The sequence below is a fragment of the Manduca sexta genome, chromosome 19 (genome assembly GCF_014839805.1).
Source record: "Manduca sexta isolate Smith_Timp_Sample1 chromosome 19, JHU_Msex_v1.0, whole genome shotgun sequence".
NCBI lineage: Eukaryota > Metazoa > Arthropoda > Insecta > Lepidoptera > Sphingidae > Manduca > Manduca sexta.
In genome coordinates this window covers 9,017,271-9,028,998 of record NC_051133.1, presented here as the reverse complement: position 1 = coordinate 9,028,998, position 11,728 = coordinate 9,017,271, and the positions used below count along the sequence as shown (strand labels likewise).

Sequence of the window (11,728 nt, the reverse complement as noted above, 5' to 3'; positions counted from 1 at the left end):
ATTGCAAATATTTGTTAATTAGTTGATAAGTTAAATATAATGTGAACCTTTCCGATTTAAGACTTTTATTTATACCATCTTATGGTTCAAAAACTTTAAATATAATAAAATAAAATAACGTAGTAACACAATATTTTATTTTGGCTGCTGTTCTAAAAATATACTTCAAAACAAAGTATATAATATGTATGCCTATCTGAACGAGATAAATTCAAAAATACCCAACGGATTTCGATGAAATTTGGTATGGAGATTTTAAGACTTCTGGAAGGATATAGGCTAATTTTTATCTCGGGTAAATAAATAGTGGGGCTTTTATCCCGTAAAACTCATCCACGTGGGCAAAGCCGCGAGAAAAGCTATTAATATATATAGATGATACTAATAGATCGCTAACCTAATATTATACAAAATATGTGCAGTAGTGCAGATCACGGACTGTGTCGAGTTGGCATAAAATCGGGACCGATTGTCATTGTGATTAATCAGGTTAATGCTTTGCGTCACAATATTATGTGCTGTGCTGTCTATTCAGCTAATTCCTTCTCATACATCATGATCAAGAAACACATTACGAGCAACGTCGGCATTGTGTAATTATGCTTTGACAAAACGACAGCATCTCGTGGCATGAAATGACTCGTTGGGTTATTGAGTACGTTCCTCGGACTTTCGTCTAGTTTGGTCTTTGCCCTTGCGTGCCCGCATGTTGAATTTAATATTTCAGATAATATAACTAACAAGCAGTGTTTAGAAAGAATTAAAGACGAAAAACTTAGCTATGCAGCTAATGATAGCGCAGCCCATCACAGTAGTATTCTGATTAAATTTAAACTAAGCTGTGATGTCCCATGTTAAAAAAGTAGATGTTGGGCTATAGTGCTTTTCATTGGTTATAAGAAATATACAAATTTCACATGGTTTTGGGTAGATAGATCGCTAACTAAATACCTGAACCTGTTTTTAATGGAACATGTGGTAAAAAGTAAGACGGTCAACGGGTCAGTGATTTAGCCAAGAGATACTTCTGTGAGAAATAGAATAACAGCAGAGAGATATTCAGCTGAATAGAATCCTAGAATAATGACAGTAAGTATACGGAGTAGTAGGCGCTGACATATGCAAAGAGAAGTAGAAAAAGATAAGTATGACTAATGGAGTTTTATACAATAATAATAATTATAAAACATCCTGAACACTCCCAAACAGCGTCACTTCTTAAAGTATAAATTGGAAGCGTCGCTAATCTAGACAATAATAACTTCTACTCGCATGATTTTTATGGACAAAAGGGCAAACAAGTTAATCCATTCCTGATGTTAATAATATATCACATCCGATGAACACCTTCCTAACTTTTTTTAGATACGGCAAAGTGACCCCTATTTACTTGATGGTTTCGATTAACAACAGATCTCTAGCCATTCGATATAATTATTCCACAGTCACGTGGGCCTCTATGGCACATTATACTAAGGGCTACACAAGGGTGTACGATCGTCGCTATCCAGGTAGATACAAATATCCAACCACCAGCAAGAACTCCGTAACAAATAATACATACGATGCCTAAAGCTTATATATAGTAAATAATGGGATTTTCTGTTTTATAAGAAACTAGCTGATCCGACAGACGTTGTCCTGTCTTAACTATGTATGCACGTGCGCATTCATCGCTCACAGTTATTTCAAACCACTGACAGTTATGTAAAGTTAATATTGTTAAGTTTTCTTAAATTTTCTAATTCTCCGCACAATTTTTTTAAATTTTTTCTTACATAACAAACTTCTCCTGACAATAACAAACACAACAAAAAAAAAAAAATAGTGAAATCAGACCAGCCGTTCACGCGTGATGGTGTGACCAAGGGAAATAGGGATTCATTTTTATATATATAGATTACGTATTGCTTGCGGCTATGCCCGCTTCAAAATCCTTTCAGTCCACAAAAGTCCATGATTTATTGTAGCGATCTATGGAGCCATCTGTACGATGCCAGCGCCATCTATACGATGCCAGTGCCATCTGAACGATGCCAGCACCATCTTTACGATGGCAACGCCATCTATTCGATGCCAGCGCAATCTTTACGATGCCAGCGCCACCTGTTTGGCACTAGCGCCATCTATTAAAAAATCAATTTAAAAATTCAAATTTTTACAGGAACATATTATCGGAGTAAAATGTTGTGCATATAGAATGGAATCACTATGCAGTTGTATTATGTAACCTTCATGACCGTAAAACACAGTTGTTTTCTTTTTTTATACGAGTTTGGCAAAGTTATCCCATTGTACCTGATGGTAGGTGTAGTGGGCTTCAAAAAATGACTGACGAGAGATGATTACCGCTCTGCAGTCAACACAATCATGCCGGCCTATTAACGTAACACACATACCTGGGCCAATATGGCGGGTTTTAACACCTTGTGTACGATGGTCGCTATCCGGGCAGATATAAAATATTATATCCTACCACCAGCTACATAGTATGTGAACGGTAATATAACAAGGCTAGTATTGGCTATGTTATATATTGGGTATGTCCGAGCGGAGCCGCGAGTAAATGCTAGTAATATTATAAAAGAAGAGATAGATACAAGACTCGCAATTCCTTTCGCGGACTGCTGGACTACATCCTCGGCTAGCTGAAAGAGTTCAACAAGGACACCGTGCCGGCAGAATTCTAAGCTTGCAACTACAAAAGCGGCGATAGCCTAGTTGGTTGTGGAATGGTCTGCCGAGACGAATGTCCGCAGGTTCAAATCCCAAGGGCACACACCTCTGATTTTTCTAAAAAATTATGTGTGTATTCTTTGTGAATTATCGCTTGCTTTAACGGTGAAGGAAAACATCGTGAGGAAACCTGCATACCTGAGAAGTTCTCTATAGGAATTTCGAGGGCGTGTGAAGTCTACCAATCCGCACTAGGCCAGCGTGGTAGACTAAGGCCCAATCCCTCTCAGTAGTAGAGGAGGCCCATGCTCAGCAGTGGGCAAGTATATAATACAGGGCTGATATTATTATTATATTATTAACTACAAAAAACTAAAAAGAAACAACTATTTACGACCATAATATACTCAACTCACCGCATGCACACACATTTCAACGAGATCATACACTCCCGAACAGGGGGGACTGCCGAATGGCGGACGAGAAGGTTCTCCCGTCATTTATAACGCAGGCACACATTAAAACATAGGAAAAAAAGTGTCAAACTATGTTTTTTGACTTTGAGAATTCTGTTGTCATGACAACTGGTGTACATACGTTTATTTAATTTCACCTCTGTGAGCTTAGAATGTAACAACACGACACGACTCAATGTCGCTTTATGCGGATTGGTTGAAAGACCAATTCACTAACACGTGACTGACACATTCATCATCATCATCATCATCTCAGCCACAGGAAGTCCACTGCTGAACATAGGCCTCCCCCAAGGATCTCCACGTCGACCTGTTGGAAGCGGCCTGCATCCAGCGACTTCCTGCGACCTTAGCCAGGTCGTCCGTCCACCTTGTAGGCGGGCGTCCGACCTTTCGCTTGCCTGTACGTGGCCTCCACTCTAGAACCTTTCGACCCCAACGGTCATCGGTTCTTCGAGCTATGTGTCCGGCCCACTGCCACTTCAACTTGCTACTCCTATGGGCTATGTCGGTAACCTTTGTTCTCCTACGGATCTCCTCATTTCTGATTCGATCTCGTAGGGAAATACCGAGCATAGCCCTCTCCATAGCTCGTTGAGTGACCTTGAGCCTCCTAATGAGGCCCACAGTGAGAGGCCACGTCTCGGTGCCGTATGTTATCACTGGTAACACACAACTATCGAAGACTTTCGATTTAAGGCACTGAGGTATTTTGGACGAGAAGACGTTGCGAAGTTTCCCGAACGCTGCCCAACCGAGTTGGATTCGACGATTGACCTCTCTCTCGAAGTTGGACCTGCCTAGCCGGACCACTTGTCCTAAATAGACATATTCGTCTACAACTTCGAGAGTCGAGCCCCAACTTTGATGGGGGTGGGCACAACATGGACATTCGACATGATCTTCGTTTTGTCCATGTTCATTTTAAGACCCACCTGTTGGGAGACTCGATTAAGGTCTTCGAGCATAGTGCTAAGGTCTTCCAGCGATTCTGTCAAGACTACAATATCGTCGGCAAATCGAAAGTGAGTGATATACTCGCCGTTGATGTTGATGCCGAATCCTTTCCATTGAAAGAGTTTGAAGGCGTTTTCCAGCGCGGCAGTGAACAGTTTCGGAGATATAACATCTCCCTGTCTCACGCCTCTCTGTAGTGGAATAGCCTTCGTGCTCTGATCTTGTACTCGGACCGACATGGTGGCGTTATTGTATGTACACCTCAACACTTCGATGTACCGATAGTCAATGTGGCACCGCTGGAGAGACTGTAGCACAGCCCAGGTCTCGATTGAATCAAAGTCTTTCTCATAGTCCACAAACGCTAAGCAAAGCGGCAAGTTATACTCCTCGGTTTTTTGTATGACTTGCCGAAGCGTATGAATGTGGTCTATAGTACTAAAGCCTTTTCGGAAACCGGCTTGTTCGGGAGGCTGGAAGTCATCAAACCTGCGTTCGAGACGATTTGTGATGACCCTCGAAAACAACTTATAGATATGGCTCAGGAGCGAGATGGGCCTGTAATTCTTCAGCAAAATGTTATCACCTTTTTTGAAGAACAGTACCACCACGCTCCTGCTCTATGCCTCTGGCGTTGAACCCTCGAGGAGAACGGAATTGAAGAGCGTCTAAAGGACTTTCAGTATTGGCGTTCCGCCCGCTTTCAGAAGCTCTGAAGTGATTCCGTCCTCACCCGGCGCCTTGTTGTTCTTAAGTTGCTTCAGGGCCATCTCAATCTCCCACAGGCTGATGTCCGGGATATCATCGCTAAAGTGTCGGATCAACTCGGCTCTCGGGTCTTCAGCCGAGCTAACAGTCGGTTTGGCAACCGAGGTGTAAAGCTGTCCGTAGAACCTCTCGATCTCTCTTAATACCTCTGCCCTCGTCGATACCATGCGGCCGCCGTCCGTCTTCAGCCTAGACAACTGGCTTTGCCCAATAGACAAGTCTCTTGCAAACACTTTGGAGCCTCCGTTCCGCTCAATTGTCTCTTTAATGCTCACAGTATTGTGAGCACGGACATCGTGTCGCAAGGACTTCCAGATCCGTCTATTGAGCCGCCGATATGCTTCGGCGCCATCGGAAGACTGCAGCGCCATAGATCGACGTTCGGCCATGAGGTCAAGAGTGTGGATCGAGAGTTTTTGTGGTCTATCTCAACGGCGAGGTCTAAAATACTTAGATCCCACCGTATGGACAGCTTCTACCAAACCGCTGTTTAGCTCGTCCACTGCAAGGTTTTCTTTTAAGCAATCAAAGCGATTTGCCAGCTCAAGTTGAAAGCTTTCGGGGTTTTGGACATGGACACGAGTAGGTCGGAGCGTAGACTTCATCAAGCGACGCCTTTCTAATTGGACGTTGATATTCAATGAGCCTCTAACCATTCGGTGATCACTGTCGGTTTTCACCCTGTTGATCACAGAGACATCACTGAACATCCGTCTATTCGTCGACAAGATAAATCTATCTCATTTCTCGTAGAACCGTCAGGACTCAGCCAGGTCCATTTCCTGTGCGGCGGCTTCTGGAAAAAAGAGTTCATCGCAAAGAGTCCCTCTTTTTCCAGAAAGTCGCCGCACGGAAATGAAACTTTTTCCAGCCTCTGACCCCTGAGGTTCCGTTGCCCATGTCCAAATTGCCCCACTTTCAACTCTGCATCGCTTCTCATGCCTAACTTTGCGTTGAAGTCCCCCATAACAACATTGAAGTAGGTTTTGGAAGTATGTATGGCCCGACTTATGTCCTCATACATCTCCTGTACTTCTTCATCTGGGTGTGTCGAGGTCGGCGCGTATACCTGTATGACCTTCAACGAATATCGTTTTGATATTCTGAGTATAAGGTACACTACCCTGCTCGACACACTTTCGATGGATACGATGTTGTTGATGAGAAACCTGTGGACGAGAAATCCGACACCTCCTCGGGATTGTTGGTCGTCCCCCCGGTAGAAGAGCAGATTTCCGGACTTCAGGGTTATCGTATCCTCCCCGATTCTTCGGACTTCCGATAACCCCATAATGTCCCTGTGAAACCCACTCAATTCTTCTTCCAGTTCGACAATCTTCTCGTCTGTCCTCAAAGTGCGAATGTTGTGTGTTACCAGGGCCAGTCGTTGTCGAAGGTGGTAGCGGGGTCCAACCCGGGGATTCTTCGCACCCCCTGCCCCGCCGTTACCGTGGCCGCTACCGGAGCCAGGAATAGCAGGACTGCCGGGGACTGGGGGCCTGGTCGTTTTGTGTGTCGTCATCTTTGGGGGGTATTTGCCAATACTCGCCACGCTTGGCAGGCGGGTTGGCGAGCGCAGGAGGGGACTCACGCTGATGACGCTGGTGCCCATCATCAGCCGGGGAGAGGAAATAGGGTTTGAGGGTAGAGGATGTTATGGGAAAGGAAAGTATGGCCTGTAGGAGTGGATACTGCACTCATGGAAGGGAAAGTTGGTAGTGACTGCAGTAGCTCGGGGGCCGAGGTCGCGTACTCGTAGCATCTATTATAGGGCGGGCCATGACCACTAGATAGGTGCATCCCTGACCTAGACTAACACATTAGTCTATCACAATTAATATGAAATTTAAACGAAATCGACTTATGAGTCGCATTCTTTTGGGCAGATCAATTATAAAAGCCATAGAAACCCGACTAAAATAAAATGTTGTGAAACGTCAATCTTGTTCATCTAGGATAATACAGCGTTTACACTAGAGTGAGTGAAACAATAAATACATCATGGTTTTTATTTATTTCAAAAGAATTAGGAGATGAAATGTCAATTTAGATATAGTGCCACAAACTTATCGGCCCGGTGGCCGAAAGAGGAACTAACGACGTCGTTTTGAAAAGTCAATCTGCCTGCCATTCGCTGACGTAACAGGGACTTTCTCACCGGGCCAGATAAGTTTGTGGGACTATACATTAGTTAATATCATGCGTCTAAATTGAGAATTTCCTACTGTGTAGATGACGTATTGTAGACGCTAACATGGATTTGTTTTAAAATTCCTATTTTCATCATATATTAACCAACATATTTCAATATTAATTTATCTACTTTGTCTTGTCATTTTTACTTAGCCAGAAAGTAATTAGATATTATTTTTATTTATTATTTATTTATTTCAACTATAGTTTATAATTATATTTTGCTCCAAAATTCAAATAGTAGGTGTAGTTCAGAAAGCCGCAAAGCTCTAATGGAACTGGGCTGGTCACTTTGCTTTTTCGTATGCTAGATGAGTTTTGGGCCAGGATTGCTATCTTGTGGAGCGCCGACACTGCCCGTAGGGGTTGCGGTAAACCAAATAAGAGTTGGCGGGAGGAACAATCCTCATGCAAATTAACTGGTTCTTGATTCATGGAAGGACCTAACATTGGGATATTATTGGCTGATGTGATACAATATAACAGTTTCTGGGTTGTAATTATTTTTAAATATTAATTGATTCAAATGCAATCAGAGGATTGCATTTTGATTATATATTTATGAATAATTTCAGTAATAATAGTGGTATAATAAATTGTATTTATCGATGGAGTTTAACAACCACATTTCGTTTTAGTACTGCTAAGACGTTCCTTTAGACGTTTGGATACGTCGTATTACAAGATGTAATTGGATTCCGGGTAACAACCTTATTTGTGTGAGATATTCTCGGAGAGCTTAATTTCTGTTTATTCAAAACCAATATTAAAATTTTACCGTACACAGACTCCGGGGACTTCAAAAATGTTATATTAAAGATTTAGTTTTAAAATAATAAAAATATTTTGTCATTAAATGTGTCATATTATTTTAAACCATTTATTACATTTTAAGCAAATATTTTCTAAAAAAAAATCAAGTAATATCAATCCTAATTCAATTACATACGAACAATCTGAAACATCGTTTTTATTTATCGATATTTTTGAAATCGACATTGACAAATCACTAGCAATAAAAAATGCGTAGAAACTGGTGACAACCTTGTAAATTTCATATGCATCAATGAGTATGCATCTCTCTCCTACACCTTATGAAAGAAGGTAATATGCTTAAATAGTGTCAATATATATATTTAGTGGCTATTTTAGCACTTTTTACCTCTTATTTATAGTTCTGAGATTTACACTACACGTCACTGCACTACTTGTGAATGCGTCAGCTTTACATATGGTTATGGTTATGGTTATGGTTATGGGCTCCTTTTTCCGCACTTAGCCCGTAAAAAAGTCGGGCCATTGTGCGTGACGTGCATGCCGGCTACAAAGCAAGCCAGCCTAACTCCTTCCAGAAGCGCAGGATCCTCCTGGTGTCTCCACAGGCTTCTCGGAGTGACCCCGGCGAATCGAGGATTTTTGCCCGTTGCGCAGCTACTCCTTCACATTCCAGGATGACGTGGTAAGCTGTTTCGTCGGCCAACAGACATCCCCTACATAGGGGCTGTCGGTCATACCTAGAACATATAAATGTTTGTTTAGTGGGCAATGTCCAGTAATGGTACCTACGACTATGCGTAGGGATGCCCTGTCCAAAGATAAAAGGCGCTTAGTCAGACGAGAATCCGGGTGTGGCACGGCTTCCCGGGATTGTCTGCATGTACTGATACTCGCTCATTGATCCGCGTGTAGTTTATGTATTCTGTGACGCAGCCATGTTCTCAGCTGGTAAAAGGGGAGCGCCATGATTGGTTCGGGACCCAATAAGGTCTGGTCCGATCCTCTTTTTGCCAGCTCGTCAGCTGCGTCATTTCCTAGAGAGCCACTGTGCTCCTTTGGATCCACTGTAGGGTAACTGAGTTAGTCTTTCCTATACCCTCCAGTGCTTGGTGGCACTCTAGTATGAGCCCTGATTGAATGGTCTTGCTATCAAGGGCTCGTAATACAGCAGCGCTATCGGATACAATACGTATTTTGTGGCCTATAAGGCCCCGCTTTTCCACTGCTTTGGCTGCCTCCGTGATGGCGACACATTCACATTGGTAGATGGAATTGTGTGCGCCTAAGGCCATTGATATCTTGATGTTAATTTCTGGTGAGAACACACCTGCCCCCGATCCTGTCCTGGTCTTAGACCCATCGGTGTATATTCGCAGTTCGTGTGTGCCAGACCAGTCATGCTGTTCTTCGGCCAGCCTTACGGTGTAGTTTTTTCCGAAGATATATTGTTTGGGTACCCTGTCGTTGGGAGCGGCCATCAGTGGTTTGTAGTTGATGGCCTCTACCAGAATTTCGGCGTGGGCACCTATTGCTGTACCCCAGAGCTTGAGTGTCTTTAACCTGACTGCTGCTGAGGCTGCTTCTTGTTGGATAAACAGATCCAGGGGCGGCAGTCCCAACAGGACCTCTAAAGCAGCTGTGGGTGTAGTTTTCATGCAGCCCGTTATAGCTGTACACGCTAATCTCTGAAATTGCTGCAGTTTGTTTCTAGCTGTGGATAGTTTGGTTCTGGGCCACCAGACTACAGCTCCATAGGTGGTGATTGGTCGTACCACCGCTGTATATAGCCATATGGGAATTTTAGGGTGTACGCCCCAAGTTTTGCCGAGAAGTCTTTTACACTGCCAGAATGTTATACAGGCCTTTTCTAGTTTGTGGTCCAAATGTTTATTCCATAACAGTTTATCATCCAAAATGACACCTAGGTATTTCACCTCTTTTGTAAGAGATAACGTAGTGCCTTGTAATTTAGGTAAGCGAAAATTTTCTGTAGTTCGCTTTCTTGTGAACAATACGAGTTCGGTTTTCGATGGGTTTGCCCCTTGCATGAGATCGCATAGGACGCCTACGAATTTTCCCTTAATAAGGATCGCTACATCGTCTACATAGCCTACAGTGTGGAAGCCCGCCTCGTTTAGTGACCTAATTAGGTCAGCTTTACATAATCAACCTACAATATTTATTTGAAAAAGTTGGCTCATTATTGTGCTCGTGAAGGACCTATTTCTAAAGACTGACGTCGATTAGAGTAGTATCGAAGCGGGACGAATCGAATTGCATTACTCCTAATGTGCGGTGATTCGGCTCGCTGCGATCCTTACAGACGCAGTACGTATTATTAATCAAGAGACTTGTTTAAGGAGAGTATCCAGTGTTCGATTCTCGACCCAAATAAATATGACATTAAATATATGACCTTATTTTTACGAGAATGTTAGAAAATAGATATTTTTCCATTCCCAAGCCAAGTTAAAAGTATAAAGGGAAAACGGATCGTTAGGTCATATACATACCTAATGCCCGTAATATAAGTCCAACTATTAGCTAGCAGAACACACAACCACACGCTAAAGCCTTCTTGTGATATTTTTTTAAGTTTATTTTGTTGTTTTTTTGCCCTTACGTTTATTCGTTACAGGCAATCATGAAATGCCGTGTATAAATAGGTTCTTCGAATATAAATACATGACGTATGAATACTAATTATAATACGGTGATATTTTACACGATGACTTGAGAGGTAATGAGTGGTTGCATAATAATTTATTTTATTTCCTAAACAAATTCGACAAATAAAAAACAAGTTAGTAAACAAATTATGACGATTTCAAGACAAGATACTATATCTTTTAGAATCCGGCTGTCTATTTCTGTCCTCAAGCAATATTGTGCAATAATGTTCCTTTGAAAGACGTTGCAGTTTAGCTACATCCTATGAGACCCATTACATCAAATTTCATATTAAATTTAGGGTAATCAAAATCATAGTTTAATGGGATTTTCCAAAATACCTTTAGCGTTATATTTATTTTTATTTCATATAAAACGCTTATAACGTAAAAGATATTAAATTTTTCTTACTTGCTATTTGTTAGCAATGGTTTGGTCATTTTGAAAGACAAATGAAGTTGAAAGTTTCTTTCCATTCAGGGACATTATTCAGGGATATTTGAATGTCATATAATCACATGACATTAAAAAAGTTCATTAAAACCGGATTATATTCGGACTCAAAAAATCAAGTATTTCATTCTAATTTTAACTGTGAAATGATTTAACCTTTTTATCCAATCTCCGCGCCGCGATCTTATAAATATTTGAGAAAATTCAGCTTAAAATTATTGCACAATGTTTTTATTAATGCAGTTTCGCTTACATGGCAACATGCTACAGTTTCTTTCTGAAATACTTATCGTATACCTAAATAGTAAATATTTGTTGTACGATAAAAACCTTTTGTCAATGTCAAGTGGCCTTAGTATGTATGTGTGTGACCCATTTAAAAGAAAAGACCGATAAATTTAAATAATATCGAAGAGATGGTTAATGCCAACAATAAAAATAAACAATCTAAAAATATTAGAAATAATAAAAAAATATATTTAAGTATGTACTACTTCTTAAAATAAAGATACCTAATGATAAATATCATCATTTTTTACCTTGTAATACTCTCTATTAAAAGGAAAAATATTTTATGGAAGACGGGCTCAATGGACTTGTTTCCAGAGCCGTAATAAATAAATAAAAAAAAAAAAAAGGAAAAATATGGTATATATATTTTTTAAAAAGTCTTATAATTTCCGAGATATTATTTTTTTACAGTACGCAAGCGACGCGAGACCGTCGCCCGCCATTGTGACGTCATCTCTCTACAGACG

The 11,728-nt window shown here is 41.2% G+C and overlaps 1 protein-coding gene across 1 annotated transcript; it reads right to left on the bottom strand.

The window, feature by feature from the left end:
• Nucleotides 1-8,881: 8,881 nt before the first annotated feature.
• On the bottom strand, nucleotides 8,882-10,957 carry LOC119189842. The gene is made up of 2 exons (XM_037440513.1): nucleotides 10,929-10,957; nucleotides 8,882-9,989 (listed from the first exon to the last, which is right to left on the bottom strand). The coding sequence occupies exons 1-2, from the start codon at nucleotides 10,955-10,957 to the stop codon at nucleotides 8,882-8,884; spliced, it is 1,137 nt and encodes a 378-aa protein (XP_037296410.1).
• Nucleotides 10,958-11,728: the final 771 nt, after the last annotated feature.

What these genes read in the sequence shown, in the direction of transcription:
- LOC119189842 (XM_037440513.1), bottom strand. Translation starts at nt 10,957, where the DNA reads ATGACCAAACCATTGCTAACAAATAGCAA. An exon ending in CCATTGCTAACAAATAGCAA is followed by an intron (nt 9,990 to 10,928) that starts GTAAGAAAAATT and finishes TGACCTAATTAG; the next exon opens with GTCACTAAACGAGGCGGGCT.